At 40.6% G+C, this 19903-nt stretch overlaps 4 protein-coding genes and 1 non-coding gene across 6 annotated transcripts in view; all 5 read right to left on the minus strand.

The window, feature by feature from the left end:
- LOC130556372 (tumor necrosis factor receptor superfamily member 17-like) overlaps positions 1–348 on the minus strand; it is a 2720-nt gene extending 2372 nt beyond the window's left edge. For both annotated transcript variants that reach the window (XM_057337305.1, XM_057337304.1), the window contains exons 1-2: positions 201–348; positions 1–102 (exon numbers count right to left, since the gene is read on the minus strand). The exon at positions 1–102 is cut by the window's left edge and continues 75 nt beyond it. In XM_057337305.1, coding sequence (XP_057193288.1) covers positions 1–102; positions 201–303 — 205 coding nt within the window. In that variant the 5' untranslated portion in view covers positions 304–348. The remainder of the gene's footprint in view (positions 103–200) is intronic.
- Positions 349–1590: 1242 nt separating this feature from the next.
- Positions 1591–7219, minus strand: plbd1a (phospholipase B domain containing 1a). The gene is made up of 11 exons (XM_057337295.1): positions 6908–7219; positions 5983–6205; positions 5817–5900; positions 5605–5743; positions 5392–5532; positions 5167–5311; positions 3677–3877; positions 3415–3555; positions 2508–2693; positions 2304–2410; positions 1591–2234 (listed from the first exon to the last, which is right to left on the minus strand). The coding sequence occupies exons 1-11, from the start codon at positions 6966–6968 to the stop codon at positions 2058–2060; spliced, it is 1605 nt and encodes a 534-aa protein (XP_057193278.1). The 5' UTR covers positions 6969–7219; the 3' UTR covers positions 1591–2057.
- Positions 7144–7216, minus strand: trnar-ccu (transfer RNA arginine (anticodon CCU)). Its single transcript has one exon. It is a non-coding gene; the product is annotated as a tRNA-Arg (tRNA).
- A 578-nt stretch (positions 7220–7797) lies between the features above and the next one.
- On the minus strand, positions 7798–13193 carry pick1 (protein interacting with prkca 1). Its single transcript, XM_057337301.1, has 13 exons — positions 13038–13193; positions 12521–12606; positions 12218–12329; positions 11752–11880; positions 11386–11452; positions 11187–11276; positions 10604–10657; positions 10417–10479; positions 10198–10331; positions 10027–10119; positions 9897–9947; positions 8885–9029; positions 7798–8801 (listed from the first exon to the last, which is right to left on the minus strand). Exons 2-13 carry the CDS (start codon positions 12559–12561, stop codon positions 8557–8559), a joined length of 1224 nt encoding a protein of 407 aa, XP_057193284.1. The 5' UTR covers positions 12562–12606; positions 13038–13193; the 3' UTR covers positions 7798–8556.
- Positions 13194–17671: 4478 nt separating this feature from the next.
- Positions 17672–19405, minus strand: LOC130556682 (von Willebrand factor A domain-containing protein 7-like). The gene is made up of 6 exons (XM_057337906.1): positions 19238–19405; positions 18838–19104; positions 18630–18723; positions 18222–18344; positions 17955–18147; positions 17672–17783 (listed from the first exon to the last, which is right to left on the minus strand). The coding sequence occupies exons 1-6, from the start codon at positions 19403–19405 to the stop codon at positions 17672–17674; spliced, it is 957 nt and encodes a 318-aa protein (XP_057193889.1).
- Positions 19406–19903: the final 498 nt, after the last annotated feature.

Here is a 19903-nt window from a genome sequence, read left to right on the forward strand (position 1 = left end):
TCACCAGACCGACACAGATCCAAACGCTGGGACTGACGGCGGGCCGCGGCTCGACCGGACCTCCGCTGCTCAACACCTGCTTCACAATGGCCACAGGAACATCTACACAACACACACAACCATCAGCTGCTGATCGAATGTGCTTCTACACTGACTCCAGTCATAATGCTGAACGTGAGATGAAGGTGACGGTCACTCACCAGTGATGGCCGATGATGGTCTCAGCCCGACAGGTTCACTGGATATACAGTGTTTGAGTAAAGAATCCCAGAAAGACCCAGGAGCACATGCTCTTCTCTCCATCACAACACGCACTACCTGCCACACCGCTGAAACAAAGACTGAGAGATAGACCAGGGGAGGTGAGAGGCACACGTTTCACTTCTTCATTTGTGATGTAGGAAAGAATGAATCACTCAGTCTCTAGAGAAACACAAAGAGACAGAGTCAGAAGAGAGAGATTTACATGAAATGTCTTAGTTAAACTGAAAATCAAAGTTGTGAAAACAGGCACAACATCTAAACATGGTGTCTCTCATCATTTCTTCATCCTCATGTCATATCTTTCTTTCTTTCTTCATCAGAACACAAAGGTCTTTTGAAGAATGTCGACAATCAAACAACACTGAACTCCATTGACTTTCCTTGTATGAACGAAACACACAGGTGTGTGTTTTGAGACATTTCTCAAAATATCTTTTGTGTTTCACAGAAGAAGGACTCAAACACAGATTTACAACCACGTGAGAGAGAATAGATGATGACTTATGTGAGGTATAACACATTCAGTTCTGTGTTCAGTTCTTCCTGTCAGTCAGTAGAAAGGTCACAGGTTTGATATTCATGGAACACAAACTGATAGTAATCGAAGTCTCTCTGGATAAAAGGTTTTCAAACCCAGTGCTATTGATAGTTTGGAAAGTTGGTGTGTTGGATCTTGAAACTGTGCAACCACATGCAAAAACACACATCTGTTTCTCTACATACAGCAGAACTTCATCACACACGACTGGATGAAACAATACGCAAAAATAACCCTGCGATGAACTTCAGATCACAAGCAACTACTCTGGAGTTCTGATATTTCAGCGTCTTCGTGATCCACATTTACACAAAACACACAGACCGCAAAAATCTCACGCGTGTCATCAGTTTCAAGAGATCTAAACGTCTCAAACTGAGAGCACACACTTCAAGACCGAGATCTCGGTAGAGCTCAAACATTTCTTGTCAAGTTCTCTCAGAATGAGACGTCTACAGTCATTTCATACGATCACTCGTTGCGTTTATCAAGAATTGTAAAAGATAGGCCAGGTACGTCTGTAAGACGTCTGCTAAACATCTTAGAAGGAGCTGTTTTACACACATTCTGAATTATAAACATCTTACAGACATCTTCTAGACGTCTATATGACATCTGACAGCAGACGTCTCAGAGACGTATTACAGATGAGCAAACAATCAAAAGAATATGTCTTGCAGACTTCAAATAGACGTCTTCCAGATGTATGTGTGCTATCAGGGCTGGTTCATTCAATTCATTGATTCGGAGTAAACTAAGTCAAGTCATTTTCTCTTCATACAAGCATCATGACTTCAGAAGGATCCAATCACAGATGCTTTGAAATTCTGTTGATTTATTTAGTGCTCAGATCCGTCAGTACATCACATCAGACACATTAATCTCAAGACAATCGCTGAGAATACAGCTATAAGAAACATTGTGAATGAGAAACATTGAGATATGATCAGATGCAACGTTCATTCTCTGTGACCTGAGATTATTACAATAATAGAAATATTCCAACAGATTCAACACACGAGGAAAATCTGATCTAGTTTAAAGTCTATCAGCTCTTTATTGTAGTTTTCTTTGAATGTCCAGATTAAAAATGGAAATTAAAGTGATAAATGATTAAATTCATGAAGAGTTTAATGATAATTCACTGAGTATACTGAAGCTTCACAGTTTTCACGGGACTACAAAAAAGTCCTCAGACATGAAGAGATCTCCGTGCAGATGTCATGACGTCATCACAACCAGATTCACGTGTTTTTCAGGGTCTGAAGAGCTGCGGCTGCATGCTGACGAAACTGAAGTTGTATTGTTGAGGAAGACCCTGATGTAACGTGCCGTTAAACTTCTCCCAGGAGAAGACGGGAAGCCCGCCGTCTGTGGTCGGTCCATTCAGAGCCTCCGACACAAACTCCTGAGCCATGTGAAGATCCGTCACCTGCCGACAGAAAGACCGTGAGTTCACCGTCAGCGTTCGATAAACACGGCGAGGTGTTGACGTTCTGACCTTGGTATCGTAACATCCTCCGGGACTCGCGTGATGCTCGCGCAGGTCATTACGACAGCAGATGGATTTACACGGGTCGCCCTCCGAGTACGGATCGTTCTTATAATCTGAACCAACACAGATTCACAGACATCACAGATTTTGAGATTCAAAGCTCACATAATGATGTTAGTGAAAGGGAGGTGATGATGTTGCTACGGTTACCGTTGTATCTCATGATGTGTTTGAGGGAGGTCATGTTGTTCACTGAAGACTGGTCCCGACGGAAGATCTTGGCGCGGGGGCAAAGGTCGTAAGAGAAGTCATCGCCGTACGCCTTCCACATCTGCTCGTAGCCGCTCAGCAGGTAAGTCTTACGGTGAAACGGCACGTTATATGACGGCCAGTAACCTGCAAACAGCTCCGACTTTTACATAAACGTGTCTTTTAAAAGATCAGGAGAACGTTTTAAGCTTTGATAACATTAATGATCTCTTGTGTGTGTCAAACCAGTGTTGGGAAAGTTACTCTGAAAAAGTTATTAATTACAAATTACTTATTACATTTTCAATAGTGAAATTAGATTACAGTTCAAACGACTCTCTCCAAGAAGTATTTAATCACTTATTACTAATTACTTTCTATATCCTACATCAACCTTCATTAGTTACTAATTAATTAGTAACTAATTCAATTACAGAAAAAATAAAGAGTAATCCCTTGCTTTACTCTTTCAAGGGAAAAGTAATTCAATTACAGGACAAATAAGAGTAATCCCTTACTTTACTTTTTCAAAGAAAAAGTAATTCAATTACAGAAAAAATAAAGAGTAATCCCTTGCTTTACTTTTTCAAGGGCAAAGTATTAAATTACAGGACAAATAAAGAGTACTTTAATTTTCCACAATTAAATATATTACTCAGTATTTAGTTTAATTACATCAGAAGTAACTAATTAAATTACATAAAAATAACGAGTAATCCCTTGCTTTACTTTTTCAAGGGAAAAGTAATTAAATTACAGTAACTAATCACTTAGTAACGAGTTACACCCAACACTGTGTCAAACGCTGAAAGGAAGTTTGATTCCTCGTGTTATCGGCCCTTTTACACAATGAAACAGTGTGTCTGACCTCTCCGCAGAGTCTGCGTCTGATCTGAAAACTCCACCAGTCCAGGGATCTGTTCCACCACCGTCAGCGCTCCATCCTCCAGTTTACTGCCCAGACTCACTCGACTCGTGTCCACGATCATGTACTGATTATTATATGTGCCTGACGGACAGATTCACCATCACATTCACACATCCAGAGCAGAAACATTCCAACAACAAACACATCAAAAATCCTCTGACATACATTACAATTTGACTTTCTACAATTACGTGTTTCTCACCCGAGTTGAATCTAGAGAAGGTCTGTGCCCACTCCTCGCCGGTGTGTGCCAGCGCGTGTGCCAGTCGAACCCGCTGCCAGGCGAACAGACTGGCAGGAGTGATGTAAGAGTAGAGGGAGGTGTTGAAGACGTTATTGGTGGTCTGAGTCATCATCAAACCGCTGCCCAGCAGATAGAAATCATCCAGAGACACCAGAAAACCTCCACACACACACACACACACACACACACACACACACTAAGCTTTAGTCATGATGAACTTACACAACACTCACATTCCTCTGTTCATGATCTGTGTGTCAATTTAACGCCCTGCGAATGTCATGTCTCCAACACCAGGAGACACTGACCCCGCCCTGACATCATGATTGACAGGTCATCTTAGAATGCATTTTCCAAATCCACATTGAATTAAAAAAAAATTGTTCATTAGTGAGAACATTATTGGAAAAACAAAGTCAACAGAAACGAGAGATGTTGCTTTAGCAATAAACTGAAATCAGTTTAAGGCTCTAAAATTAAATAAATAAAAACTAAAGCGACACTAAATCTGAAATAAAACCTATATATCAATAAACAATAAAATGACATCAGAAAATCTGAACATTAAACTACAATTAACATGAAATGTAATATTTAGAAATAAAACCAATTTAAAGTATCAATAAAACAAAAAGAAAAGCTAAACTACGCATTTAAAGAAAACAACATTTAAATGATCATTTTCCTAAAGATGCTTGACCGTACTGGTTCAAGTATCAGTTCAGATGACAAATTTTCATTTTACTTTTGCAACTTGCAAAAGCATTGAAATGTACAGTATTTAAAGTCCCAGTGAAATAAAAAATGACAATGCCTATTTTTTCATGAAATATTGCAGCGTTTATTGTAAATAGTTGATCAATGTGGGTCGTTCTCTTTTTAAAATTCATCTACCCTCATAATCTTTAGTTAAAATCTGAAAATGCACTTCCTTCCAGTAGTGACTATCCATCTTAAATGGGCGGAGCATCCGTTAACACCATTTCAAAATGCAACGGCTGTTTTTATACATCCAATCAAATCGCAGAGAAAGACGAAAGCCACGCCTACTATTTTTATCATTCGAAATTCTATTTCACTAGGATATATGTCAAAACACGGAAGTGAAAACGATCGCAACTTCCAGTTCACGGGGACTTTAAATTACATAGAACACTGGACATTTTTATTTTGCACCAGATGATGCGCATGAGTTTTAGAAAGAATGATGTAAACGACGCCGGTCCAGAACAACTTCCTGGAAAGAAGTGGTTCATTGAAAAACATAAACACATTTGATTTATATACTGCATTAACATGACACCCGTACGCTAAGCAGCTGTGTTAAACACAGAAAACTAGTGTCCACTGCATACAGGTAGTCAGTCTGTTTCTGTGAGGTCACGTGTGTGTGTGTGTGTGTGTGTGTGTGTATGTGTGTGTGTGTGCGTGTGTGTGTGTGTGTGTACCGGGATAGCTGCTGAAGGACAGTTTTCCAGTAGCCGTGTGAGGTTCACTCAGTTTAAAGTCCCAGTGTTTGTAGATGCGCATGGTGGCGGCGTACGTGTACCAGCTGGAGTGAGCGAACAACAGATTCTCATAACCCGGCAACATCTGAAACGACCCAAACACACACAACAGAGCAGATGAGACCCTCCGGTGACATTCACTGAAGTGTGTGCGGCGCGTTTCACCTTAATGAGCGCCGAGCAGTGACCCATGCGGGGAGTTTTGGACTGATTCAGTGTGGATTCATCACCGGGCACCAGCGCCGGGACCAGATCCAGAAGATCACCAACAGCGTTCAGAAACTGAATGTTGAACTGAGACAGAGGCTGAAGAGAGAAGAACATATGAAACATCTGATCTGATGCTCGCTCGCAAACTTTATTAAAGGCGTTTCTCACTTTCTTCCCCTGTTGTTTGGCCCAGTCGGCCACGCCGGCCTGCAGTCCGTCCAGCTGAGCCAGAATCAGACCCGTGTGAACCCACAACGGATCCGTGCGGTTCCGCTTCACCTGCCGACGGGACCAAACGTCCTGTTTCCTGACAGATAAACGAAACCCATGTTGTCTGAGAGGAGATTCACGTCGTCTGATTGAGGATGAGAAATACTCACGCCATGAAGCGCTTGACCGCCACCAGTGTTTTGGGGCTGTTGATCAGCTGTGGGTACATGTTGCTATAATGATCGTAAATCTCCCTAAAACCACAGAAAGAACACCATTCAGCTTCTGGATGATGACCGAAGATCCAGACAAGATGACCAGAAGTGACACACTTACGGCGCCGTCAGGAAACCCTCCAGATATCCGGCCAGGTAGAGCGTGACATCATCAGGTTCAGCGGTCTGTCCGTGTCCGGCTCGCACCTCCAGCACACCCCAGCCGGAGGAGGAGAGCGTGTCGTTATAGTAACCGTAAGCATCGCTCTGAGGGTCCAGAACGCCTTGCTTCAGCACAACGGCCTTATGGGTCGAGTCCCAGTATGCAGAGGCCTTTAACAGCTCTACAGCACAAACACACAGAAACACTTGAATTATGACTTATTTACTGTAGTCTATATAATAAACAGAACTGAAATACACTCTGATGAGAAATAAATGTGTTATGTCGAGGTCACGTGACTCCGTTTCCTTTATAATCCCACTATATACTTCCTCAAATTAACTGCAGTTTTTACCACAGGAGGAGCTTTACTGAGGATGAGACCATGAAACCAAAACAAAAATCTCAACACTAACAACTCATTTGTTCGCAATTTCCCCAATGTATACAATTCTGTTGTTTTATTAAGATCTTGCACTGACGGATCGTTTAAACTCGCGTGTGTTGTGCTATTTTGTATTTAACTTCATACGGCGCTGCGCAGACCGGATATGATACCAAAGTATCGCGAGAACCACTTGAAAGGGTGCACTCTCGCGATACTTGGGTGTTACACGCCGCTCGGTCTGCGCAACACCGTATGAAGTCAAACACACCTTTAGTTGCGGTTCAGTCTGTCCGGAATCACGTGAGTTTTTTGTCGTTCATTATTATTATTAGTGGAAAATACACGCAGCTCTGTTAAACAACAACAACAAAAAACAAGTAATTTTAACCCTTCAGCAGTCACACGCGCTGAACACAGAGCCACCATTTGATCGGTGTTTATATGAAACATGAGCTTTATGAAACTCAAGGCGAAATAAAGTCAGCGTTTACTTACTGTCTCCACGCGCGGTGACGACAGCACAGCAAACGAGAAGAAAAACACGCACGTGCGTCATGTTTGTGTTTGCAGCGACGCCGTTGAGCAGCTGCAGAAAAACAGAAAATAAATCCGACAGTCCAGACTCTTCACTCGATCAAACCGTGATACTGTATCGTGAATGCGATCGCTGTGAAGACGGACGCACACACTGAAATAAATCACATCAGTCAAAGGAAAGACTAAAAGATCTTCACCCCAGATGGGACTCGAACCCACAATCCCTGGCTTAGGAGGCCAGTGCCTTATCCATTAGGCCACTGGGGCACATGATGCTAGGAGTCGGGCTGAGGCGCTTATAAACGTGTCCAATAAGAGTTGTTCCAGCACCGTGACGTGTCATATGCGGAAGCGGATCGTTTCATGACGCTCGTTTGATTTATTTGAGCTTCATCTCAACACACAAGTGCGAATTAAACAACACTAACGTGTTTCTTTTTCTTAATAAATGTGGGCAAGGCAGTAACAGTACAAATCGCGCTTTGCGTGTATTTAGTAATACACCACACGAGGCAGATTACTGGAAAGAGGAGTTTGTTGTTAAAAACAAACAAATGAAGTTGAGGCGCAATGATCTGTCAGTGTTAGCTAAGAGTCCTCAGATTATTCATTGTAACAATGAAAATTGTAAAAGCGCTATATAAATAAAGTTGAGTATTCAAAACGTTTGCCTAACTGGTTCATTTCAGTTCAAATATAGTTGTTAAGTTATCCAAGTCTGCTGTTTACTTCTATACCTCAAGTCTACAAATCGAGAGTTAAATGTTCAATTATTGTGTTAAAATGGTCACGTGATGACTGCAGTGAAACTGTGAAATCTGACAGAGAAAAATAAACCACATTCAGATTTCACACTTCATTATGAAAGTCACAAATGACCTTCATGAAAAGAGAACGGGCATTCAAATAAAGTCACACAAGTGTAATTGATTCAGACACACATGAGTGTGTAATATCATCTGATGCTCGTGTGTCTGTCACACACTTCAGTCCATCATCTCTGTCCACAACAACTCTCAAAGTCAATAAAGTTAGATTTATATTTTCATTTGCATATAACAGATTTCACAAACGTTTTACTCTCGTTTAAATAATGCTTCTTTTCACCTTCATCATTTGATAACTTTAAGAATACAGAAGTCACATGACAGTAACACACCCACAACCCTCTCACACCACACAATCCAGAAAATACCACAAAACACCCAAAACAGAAACAGAATCAACACTGACATACGCAGATCAAAATATATTCCTCCGGTGTTTAAAGTGACAGAAATAAAGAAGAAGGCAGAAACTCACTCGTGTGCAAATACACATGAAGCCATGAAATCTGTCAAGACTTCATCACATTTTTGGTCCTTTCCCTTTGAAATGCTTTAACTACAAACAAAATAATGCAAATACTTCAATATTTGTCAACTTTTAAACCCCACAGCAAACACATTCATTCACCCGTTCACCAGCCGTTCGTTCACTCGTTCATTTAGTGTATAGGTGTAGTTCACCCAAAACATGGTCCCCACTTTCCATAGTAGGAATAAAAACGACTATAACTGATTTTGGGTGAACTACTCCTTTAATTACTCATTCATTGGTTCACTCATTCATTCATCGTCGATGAGTTTCTCCGCTCCGTTCTCAGTCTGCTGGAGATCATCTTCGGCTCCTCGGTTCTCCTCCTCTTCCTCGTCCTCGTACGAGAGGTTCTGCCCGCCGTAGTTCATCATGGTTCTGGACAGATCCACCTCGATGGGGAACACGTCTGCCTCTTTCAGAACGCCGTAACAGTCGTCATAGTAACGAGACATCCCAGAGACGAAGCGCTGCAGCTGGAAGACGATGTCCTGAACTGCAGACACAGACGAGACACAGACGAGACACAGATGAGACACGGAAGCGCAGGTGTCACGCGTGAAGGGGATCTGAACTCACCGTGTTTCTGATCCAGCAGCTCGATCTTCTCCAGAACGTCTTTACGCATCTTAGCGAATCGAGCGCGAGCTTCCTGACGACAGCGCAGAACCAGACGGTACTCATAGTTACCGGTGCTGACACGGTACAGCGGATCGCCCAGAGCCTGAGAGAGAGAGAGAGGGTATATTTTATGACTATGTTCTGATTCAAATCAATTCTCACACATTAACCCTACTATCTCTGAGACATAAAACTGCAGTTTACTTAACGTATCTTACGCGCTTAAACAGTAATAAAATCATCTCTTTATGAATCAGACATTCTTTTCTGGATGTGTTCATATGTTAACATCACAAGGAATCATTCTGACATTTCATCTTCTGTGTAAGTCTCATGACCATCATCATCCAACCGCACAGACATCATCATGACCCATTCAGATGAAAATAAAGACGGCTTGTGCATTTCTTTTGATGTTGTGTAGCAGAATGAATTCATTTTCTAAATCAATTTTATCAACCGTATCACTTCGGCTCCAATCATTACAAAAACCTCTACAAAAGTTGTCAAAAGTCATACTGTGCTTCATTATAAATTCTGTTTTAAAGACATAAAAAGAATAAAAGAGCTTTAGTTCCTATTTCTCTAGGGTAACTGAGAAACATACTATAATACTATAGGATATTACATTATGTCGTGTTAAAAGTAGGTTTGGTGGCAGGTCTTTAGAATACTCAAGGGTGGAATACGTTGCCTGTGAATGTTCATATGCAGTTGGTTTTAGTTTCCAAGTCAAAAGTTGGTGATTAGAATGATGTATGGATGTATGTGTGTATCAGGATGTTGGGGGAACTTGTATTTGCCAAGGTCACCGGTCACCAAAGGTACTAGTGAAGTTGTGCATTACATCAAGGAACACAACGGAAATACGTTCTTAAACTTTGCCAAATGAGTGTATTTAACTGCTTTGTCTAATAAATCCAACACAACACGACCACATGCACAGCATCATCGTCTGGTGAGAACTCACGATACAGCTGTATTCCTCGTCATCCATCTCCTTCACCTTCAGACAGTACGACTGAAACACAAACATCATCATCACGTGACGTGACGTCTCCGCACGTGTACACACCAGACGTGAGGATGAATGTTCTCACCAGGTACTCAAACTTGACGTCCAGATACTTGCGGATGGTGAGTTTGGTGTCTGGAATGGCTTTGTGCAGATACGTGTTGAGATCGTGCAGCATCTGAAGAACAGAACAAACACGCTCAGCTCATGATCCTTCCAGAGAATCTTTCGACTGATCTGAGGTCAGAGCTCTCACGGGTTTGATGGTCTTCAGCAGCTGGATGCCGAACTTCTCCATGTTCCGGTGAGCTTCAGCGAACTTCACGAAAGCCTCGCTGGCTGCGGCCTGCGGCTCACGGACGCCGATGACGGAGAACACGTCACCAAACGCTGAGAGAGACGATCAGACGTGATCAGATAATGATGAAGACTGAGACACACGGTGATGATGATGATGAAGAGTGTGTGATCTCACCTCTGTGTGTCTGAGAGAGCTCATAGAAAGCTCTGAGCAACCGCTTAGTGTGTTCCATCAGACCTAAACACACACGCACGCACGCACGCACGCACGCACGCACACACACACACAGCTCGGTTTATTTCATGAATCTCTTCAGTCATAGGTCAAACATGGAAGGTTAAGAGTGGTGTGGATGAAAGACCTTTATACAGTTCTGCAGTTTTCTCCAGTTCCTCCAGCCTCTTCACCAGACCATCTACACACACACACACACACACACACACACACACACACACACACACACACACACACACACGTCTAGTGCTTTATTTCTACATGAAGACTAATAGAGATACTATTCATGTCACATGTCATACATGTGACTCACTCACATGTCATACAAGCCGTCCGTGTTTATTTCTTCTGTTGAAAACAAACTGAGGCTTTTGAGGAAAGCTTCCAGGGTTCATATCTGTTGCTTAAGGTCCACATTTCAGTTTCATCGCAGCTTCAAAAGACTCTTCACGACAGCAGCCGATGAATAAGTGTGTCGTCTATATACCAACAGATATTTGTTTTCGCCAGAAGAAATCAACACACGGACGGATGGTATGACATGTGAGTGCATTATCATGCTATTTAAATTTGAAAATGAACAACTTTCATTTGTCCTATTATGGTAGTCAATGATGTCCCAGAAATGAAAATTGCATCAGGTCTGAAATGACATGAGGGCGAGTAAATGATGACAGAATTATAATTTTTTAACGTGTTTTTGTTCTGACCGTTACACAGAATGGCTCGACTGAGACCGAGAGCGTCTGCTGTTCCTGAACTCATGTTCTCCACCAGACGATGCTTCACCTTCTTCAGAACTGAAACACGAACACACACACAATGTTCTTCAGCAGTAAAATAAACACAAGACGTCTCACTTACTAATACACACACTTTTCCATGCAAACACACTACAGAAGTTCATACCGATATCCAGAGATTTGCCCTGCTTTGGGTCGGCCTGGAGTTTATTGTACTGAATCACAACTTCACCCTGCAGATATGAACACATGAAGAAATATAAAACCCCCAAACACACATCATCACTACATCACAGCACACAGAGGTCATGTCTCGTAAACTGCTGGTCACAGTTTTCATTGATAAAGAGAACCGAATCTTCTGAAGCTACAACAGCTATCCTGAATCACTGGTGTCACTAAATCATTTCACACACAAAACTGTTTCTTCTCTGGATTTTGTTTCTTACTTTTGCATAGAGATGAATTTAAAATCTGCTGCGATATTATAAGACATTCCTATCAGAAGTGTGTTGTGTGGTTCTGTGAGCACCTGAACGGCCTGGATCATCTTGGCCACCTCCACTTTAGTTTTTCCCTTCACTGGTTTGCCATTTACACCAGTAATCTCATCACCGGCGGCAACAGTCCCGTCCAGAGCGGCTGAAGTGTTATCAAACACCTGACACACAAACACACAACCTGTTTGTTCACATCCATTTCTGCAGTTTTGGGTTAATAAAATGAATTTCTTCCAAGGATTAATAAAATCTAACGGGAATGGTCAGGTACAGACAAAGATGATAATCTTACATAGATGTTATTTTACAGTTAAACACATTAAATATATCCACACATTGTTCACAGAAAAGGATTTGAGTGTGTTGTGTAAGCAGCATGTTTGTCGGGTCAGCGTGAAAGCCCTGTTGCCGTTTGTCGGATCGGTGTCAATGAATTTGGAACCTTGGTGTTTGTTGGATGTGTGTGAATAAGCCTGAAGAGTGATGGACAGATGTCACCTGTACAATGTATAGGCAGGGACAGAACTGAGCTCCGCCCCCAATACTGATCCCAATCAGGTTCTGTGGGTCTTTCTTCAGGGTCACTGTTCCGGGAACTGTAGGAATCCCACTGAAACATACAGACAGAAAATATAGTGTTTGTGATCAAGACGGCGATCATTGGCCAGTGGGCGTATCTTCCAGCCAATCAGAATAACGGTGCCAAGTTGAGGGTGGGACTTTTAAAAACGAGTGACTGGCAGCTACAGACAGGTTTGACTTTTTTATTCTTTTTAAAGATCATTATTTTGTGACACTCACAGTTTGTCCTCCTCCAGCTCATAATCCATGTCTGTAAACATCACTGCTGGTGTTTGTGTCAAGCGCTCTTTTCATTCATTGAACCGCTGAAACCAGCAGAAATGCATTGATAAACAAACACCTGTCAGTCATCTCTATTACACATGTTACAATACAAACCTGCTCTACTCTTTAAAGTTTAAATGTATAGCCTGAATGCACTGTGTGTGTGTGTATGTGTGTATATATATATCTCAAATGAAGAGTTTGGTTCCAAAATGAGATAACTCCATATAAAAAATATAAAACAATCATGTTGTATTGTGTGTATTATTATGGCTTAAATCAAAACAAACCAACTGCAGTTGGAATGCACAATAAAAGCATGATTTAACATGACGAGTTATCTCATTTTAGAAACAAACTCTTCATATCGCTGTGAATAAACCATCTGTCAAGTGCATAAGCTACAAGTAAACGTAATATCATGATTCGTCGACAAGCGTTATGAATAAAACGATCCATGTGTTTCTCTTACCGCTCTGTAGATAACAGGTTAAAGATCAGACGGACACGTGCATGTAAAAGTGCATAATTCTGATAAAAATGTTTAAAACTGTAATCTGACGGAACATTCAGCTGTTACATCTAAGCACCAACAAGCTGCTCTCTCGTGACGTCATTTCCGATGTAAGCGGAAGTTAGTTTTGGAGCGCGCATGGGCACGGCTCGTTCTCGTGGCCGCGTGCCTCCCTCTAGTGGACTAACGAGCCATTACTTTTATTTATTTTTTAAATAATTTTCTGCGTCACTGATTCAGCCAGTTACTGAGACCTTTCTGTCAAAAAGTAGTCGAACTTGATTTTTAGGGCTGGATGTGATAAATATGAGAAAAGGAACCGGCACACGCTCACACTTCAATACTCTGTGTAGAGTTTTTAAGAGAAATGAGGCGATCATAAGATCAACGCAAACTCAATGTAGGAGCACTTGCCAACTCTTTCCTTTGTTGGGGTGATTTGTTGACATGATTGAGGCATGAAACACACGTGTATTCGATACTGATGTTCAGGGTGTGTCGTGTTTTGTGATTTGTATTCTGCACTGAAGTCACACTCAGAACTTTCACGTACCACTGCGCATGTGCTTCTAGTGATGACGTGATAAGAAAAAGTGCCGTTCTGAGAGAAACTGAAAGGGGTTAATCTGGAATCTTTAAAGCAATAAATCGTCTTTATAGAAACATAATTATGTAAGTTGAAAATCTTTGTAAGTGATAGTATTCTACAACTACAAATGTCATTTGACTAATGAATCTTTCATGACGTATCTAACAAAGACGCATAGTTCATTTGCATATGGCACACTTGGTGACGTCAGGAAGTGCAGACCTATAGGCAGGGGCGGAGCCAGGGGGTGACCAATGGTGGCCAAGGCCACCATAAATTAATCTTTGGCCACCCCCCGGCCCCCCATCACCGTTTTGCCGGCAACTTTTTTGCGGAACCATTTCTGTACACAGTTGTTCCCATATGGACGCATTTCAACAGCGCACCTCAAACAAGTACTTCTCCACCCAAACTGAAGGTGGCGACACTCAACTTGAATTTCAACCACCAACACAATTACAGAAGAAGAAGTAGTAGTGTTGTTGTTGTTCGAGTGTGCTCCAACGGACTTTGCGCGTGCAGTCGGAGGAGTGTCTGTTTACCGCCGTGAGAGAAGAGGTCACAGGTAAGTTAACAAGAAGAATTAAGTTATTCACTATGTTTGAAATGTTTCTTGTCTTAATGTATGTATATTATGGCTGGCGTGCTGAAGTTGAAACAGACATGGTAAAGTTTGCTAAATTAATTTAGGCTGTTAATTTAGCAGTATGAAAGTCGCAAGCTATAAACAGTTTCACTGTGTCAGTGTCATTTAAAAGAGAGTTGTAGAAGGCCATTAAAAGTAAAGTCAACTTCCAGTGCTGATTTAGCATAATGGTGGTGGTCTGTCTGTGTCATATCCTTGAAAGGGAATTAAAATGTTTTGTTGGCAGTTGGCAGCCAAATGATAATATGCAAAGTACTGCAAAGGAATATTTTTGAAATGCTTGCCCATAATGTTAAGGTTACTATATTTTGGTTTTGCACCTCTCAGGCAAAATGAAGAGGAAAATTTGATAAAAGTTTGATAAAAGTGCATTCTGGTATATTCTTATGTCGTGTAAATTGTCATTATGGTGTGAGCTTTATCACCAATTAAAAAGACACCACCTTCTGCAATGCCACACTGTTTCAGATCTTTTTTAAAATCAGTTTAGTAATACATTAAAAAGCTTATGTGGATCTTCATGATGTAATTCTACATGGCAATCACTGCCTGTTTAATAAATGAGTGAGTGACTAAGAAACAGTCCTAGATCCACAGTGACTTGCCTCATAGGAAAAAAAAGATGATATCAGTTTCTGTGCTACCCCTGTGTGAGCTATGGTCTCAGTCTGGCCACCCCTATGAAAATTGTCTGGCTCTGCCACTGCCTATAGGGCACGAGTCACAAGGGTATGGGAGCGCATTTTGGATCAGACTTGATGTTGTCACGCTGGAAAGAGGAAGCAGTGCTTTCTAATCAAGATTCAAGATTCAAAAAAGCTTTATTGGCATGATAAATAGTTTTTACATCGCCAAAGCACAGAAATAATAAATATAAACATTTGTACACAAATACAGGTTAAAAGAAACGATCAAAGATCAAAAGTACTGATCTAAAGTCTCAGCTAGAGTGACAGGATCCTGCGTATAGTGTCAGCTCTCACGGTACTGTGATGTAGGGGTGGGCGGATCGATCCTTGAAGTATTGATACTTAAGATACTGAGGTTGTATCGAAAAGGATCGATCCTAACATAAAAATATCGATACTAATGTGTTTTTAGTTTTTACTACTGATTTTATTTATTTACTAATGTAGCTAATAATTGTATAATGAAGAAAAACTATTTCCCATACACCTAGTTTTGCATACGTTGCTCCTCCTGCCCTGCTGTGTTTTGTAGTCCGCTATCACGTGACTCAGCAGCGCAAGCGCGCAGACGCAGCTGCAGCCGGCGAACAGAAGAGGAGCATCTGTGGAGTTTATCACCTCGGTGAATAAAAACACTGAGAACTGCGATGTATGGCAGTGGGCCTTTGGGGGTAAAAAGCCAAAGATTGAAAGTACTTTATTATTTAAGCACTTTATTTACTTTGTTTCTCAATTGTGTGCACTTAGTTTATAAATTCACTTAAAAAAGTGTAATGAAAGGGAAACATGTTAATTTGTTCTATTATTTTGTCTAAACATAACACTGAACAAAAACGGAAAAGCAGTTTTAAAATCTTTGTTCTTGAGTAATAATTTTGTGCACTTTGTTTTTTTTTAAAGCTATAGAAGTAGTACTGGGATAACGAGAAATTGTTTTGTAATATATCGTTTTTCTGTTCTGTTAATCTGTTATTGTTACTATTTTCCAGTAATAATTTGGTGCAAAGTTCATGTTTGCAAATTCGATTACAGGAATAAATAACTAAATAAATAGATGTATTTGGTTTCAATGATGTCCAGTGTTTTAACATCTACATGATTAATTAGCCTACAGGCACATTAAGAGCACAAATCACAAAATATTTTAGTGGTCATGAAAATGTATTCAGATTTAGCATATTAATGATGCATTCATCTGATAAATCATGACATTTCATCTACAGGAAAGTAAATGTAAGTTCAAGTGAATGCTTTTTAAAAGTAAAAAGTATCGGTATCGAAATCGGCAATACTGGCCCTGCATTTACTTGGTATCGGATCGATACTAAATTTTACAGTATCGCCCACCACTACTGTGATGTCATCCGCTGATCAGTCTGCGCAGCTGCACGAAGCCGACCACACTCGTGTCCCTTTGTTGTTATTTGGGTCAGAAGCTGCTGTCTTTTATAGTTCTGCATGTATTTCATATGTTGATCATGTCACCCGATCATTAAGCAGTAGATGCAACTGCTTTTACACATATTCATTTATTTAAAACAATACCTTATGTGCATAATGTGTTCTTAATATGCATTTATGTTGTTATTTAACACTTCTGTATAATACAGAAGCTGTGTTCTGCTTTACTGAGACCATTAAATATAAATCTACAACAAAACCTTATGTAAGAAAATGCATTGCATTAAAAGTTTTTATTCTAGCTGGCTTAATACAAGTAAGCAATAATGTGAAAAAGAAACTCTTTTAATTTGGGATTTGATCAAAACATACATTTAAACATTTTTTGGCGTGTTTACACATGTCTGACATCAACGACACTCCTCCCATTCGTTCTCTCATTGGTCATTCGCAAGGATTCCTGGGTAGGTAACTTCAGTGGAGTCTGCATCAATGCCAAGACCGCATCGAGGGCACATAGGAGGCGCTCACGAGCAGATTTCTGAGCGCTAAAAGATGAATGGAACAACCTACGGATTCGCAGACTTGGCGAGCACGCGCGGTTTAAGTTCACGAGACCTCAAGTAAAGGGACGGTTCACCCAAAAATGAACATCATTTCTCACCCTCAGGTTGTTCCAAACCTGTATACATTTCTTTTTTCTGCTAAGTACAAAGGAAGATATTTGGAAGAATGTCAGTATCCAAACAGATCTCTTCCGCCATTGACTCCTATAGTATTTATTATCCCTACTATGGCAGTGAAAACATTTATACAGGTTTGGAACAACCTGAGGGTGAGAAAATGATGACAGAATTTTAATTTTTGGCTGAAATGTCCCTTTAAAGTCACCATGAAACGGAAGTTGCGATTGAAAGAGTGAAACGGCTCCTGAAATTTGAAAATCCATAGGGCAGAACTTCATGTCGCCCTCCACTAATTGATTGGATGGTTGTAAGTTGTCCAGATACCCCATTGGACATTGTAAAATATAAAATTCATGCGATTACTGAAGATTGAATGCATTGAATTGAAGTGAATCACAGTGAACCATTTCTAACACAACAGCTCTAAAATAAGCCCAGGTCTTCATCCCAAGGACATCAGACCTGGACCAAAAATATATGTTCCCTCACATTTTTGTATCAGATTTTAAGTATGAGAGGAAAGAGATGAAGCAAGAAATAGATTGAAATGTTCATATCAAGATGTGCATGTTTTGACAATGTCAGTCGTCAAATTCAGCGCCCTCACTAGCATCTGGATATCTGTCTTTAAAAGCAGAAAACAGAAGAGTTTTCAAACTTCCCTTCGGCTTTTCCTCATGAAGCCCCACCAGTCTAAGAGAAAACACAGATAAACAATGAGTACACACGCAATGACTATGCCTGCACATGGGTGGTGTTGTTGCACATTTAGACGACACAGATTTGAACTGTTTTAAATGTCTTCATGAATTGAGGTTAAGATCAGTCAGATTGTAGGTGAGAGACGGGTTGAGGAATGTGCACCTGAGAAAGCTGTTGGGGTTGTTGATCTTGTCCCGAATGTTCTCCAGCAGCTTCACGCTGGCTTCAATAGCAACAACTGCAGCTTTCTTGTGTAGTGAACCGTGACTGGAGTCTCTGGAATCCTTGTTTATCCCGTTCCAGCTTTTGCCAAAGCCAGTTGTTAAGTCTAAACCACCTCCATGACTGCACTTTCCTGTCAACAAGTGACATTTACAGCAGCTGTGAGTTATTTGTGTGTCCAGTAGTTTGCTCAGAAATGTTTGTTACCTGCTGGTTTCTTTGAGCCAAAGTATCCTGACGTCAGAATCTTGTTATTAATAATGTCTTCCTTAAGGGATGCCCTACAAGTCTTTTTTACACAATCTTTCTCACAGGTTTCTTGGAGTTCATCTGGAGGAAATATGAATAATGAATTTCTTCACGTGAGCACACACACACACACACATGTTGGGTTTCCATGTTTTATGGGGACATTCCATAGACGGTCTTTGTACTGTACAAACTGTATCTCATATTCCCAAACCCTAACAATCACACACAACTGTCTGCTCTTTTACATTCTCACAAAAGTTCATTCTGTATGATTTATAAGCTTGTTTCCTCATGGGGACCAAAAAATGTCCCCATACCGTAGGGTTTACCACACACACACACACACACTTCTCTGTGCCGTACCTGCAATGTTCTTTAACTCTTCGTCTGGATTGATGAGAGCAGTGTATGGTGAGGTGTTTCCCAGCTCTATCCAGTTACTGTGACTGTAGAAATCCTTTCACATGCCAGTGAGTTAGTGGATGATCAGATAGGATAAATTCATCTTTATCCGTATATCATAACTCGAATATTACAATCACATCAATAAGCAGTTTTACTCTTCACTCACCTGTAAAGTGTGCAGAATTTCTCCGAGCGTCTCTCTTGCGTCATCAAAACTCTGACTCATCACTTGTCCGGTGATTTTGGTTATTCCATCAGTTATGAGTTTTCTCCCCATCTTAAATTTCTCATTGTTAAAATGGTATTCTGGATCTGAAAGAAGGTCTGTTTTCACGTTGTAGTAGCAGATAACTCTAATAGCTTTTTCAAAATGATCTTCATATTTCATTTTTCCGCAGGCTTCTGCCAGTGTCTTCATGTTCAGTGGTTTTGGCTGCTCAGACAAACAAAACAAAAAAACATAGTCTTATGAATATTGTTCAGAGCAAAGAACCATATTTATGGTTTGAAGAACTGCTGGCAGCCATGAAATACTGTAATAAAGATGTTTCTGTTCATATACGTACCATTGTGAACCCTTCAGTTTCCACGCAGGTTGTTGCAGTAGCACGTAGAACAGCCGTTCTTGTGATCTCTTGATGATTCCTGGACTTGTCCTTTCTCAAAATCCCAAAGGTGTGAACGACAGTCAGAAGACACAGCAGGAGAAATGTGCTCCTCATTCTCACAGACATGATTATCAATTTAAAACAGATGCCGTGATGTTTCTCTCAGCTTGGTTTAGAGATGAAAATGATTTAGAATCCAACTATCTATTACATTCAGGCAGCTGGTAGAATAATGTGAAGTGTATGGGAACATTTATATTAGTTGTCATGTAAATTGAAATGAAGAATTTGCTTATTGTTTAAAGATATGAGCTTTTGTGTAGTTATCACATCAGATGTTGTGGTCTCACAGGTCTGTGTGTCTGTAACGATTCTTCAAAGTTGTATCGTATCACTTCTCATATTATTGACTCTTCATGGGTCTCATGAGAGCAGCGGGGCCATTCAGCAGCTGATGACTCGTGCTTTATTTTACTACATCATACTGTTTATGACCACCATACCATATAATCCAAATATGTTACTGCAATATAACAATTATTCAAATGTGTGCCGTAGCTTTCTGTCACACTGTGGAACAATTTATTCCAACGTTTTTTCTCTTAGTAGAAAGCCAATATCACA

The sequence above is a fragment of the Triplophysa rosa genome, linkage group LG7 (genome assembly GCF_024868665.1).
Source record: "Triplophysa rosa linkage group LG7, Trosa_1v2, whole genome shotgun sequence".
Taxonomy (NCBI): domain Eukaryota; kingdom Metazoa; phylum Chordata; class Actinopteri; order Cypriniformes; family Nemacheilidae; genus Triplophysa; species Triplophysa rosa.

Excerpts from the sequence above, each read along its gene's own strand:
- LOC130556682 (XM_057337906.1), bottom strand. The coding sequence starts at position 19,405 with ATGTCTGTGAGAATGAGGAGCACATTTCTCCTGCTGTGTCTTCTGACT. Across the intron at positions 19,105-19,237 it reads AAACTGAAGGGTTCACAATG|CCAAAACCACTGAACATGAA; the intron begins GTACGTATATGA and ends TTGTCTGAGCAG. Across the intron at positions 18,148-18,221 it reads TGGCTCAAAGAAACCAGCAG|GAAAGTGCAGTCATGGAGGT; the intron begins GTAACAAACATT and ends ACTTGTTGACAG.
- plbd1a (XM_057337295.1), bottom strand. The coding sequence starts at position 6,968 with ATGACGCACGTGCGTGTTTTTCTTCTCGTTTGCTGTGCTGTCGTCACC. Across the intron at positions 5,533-5,604 it reads CCAAACAACAGGGGAAGAAA|CCTCTGTCTCAGTTCAACAT; the intron begins GTGAGAAACGCC and ends TTCTCTCTTCAG. Across the intron at positions 2,694-3,414 it reads GACGCAGACTCTGCGGAGAG|GTTACTGGCCGTCATATAAC; the intron begins GTCAGACACACT and ends AGCTGTTTGCAG.
- pick1 (XM_057337301.1), bottom strand. The coding sequence starts at position 12,561 with ATGTTTACAGACATGGATTATGAGCTGGAGGAGGACAAACT. Across the intron at positions 11,453-11,751 it reads AGATGATCCAGGCCGTTCAG|GGTGAAGTTGTGATTCAGTA; the intron begins GTGCTCACAGAA and ends TCATATCTGCAG. Across the intron at positions 9,948-10,026 it reads ACGTCAAGTTTGAGTACCTG|TCGTACTGTCTGAAGGTGAA; the intron begins GTGAGAACATTC and ends TTTGTGTTTCAG.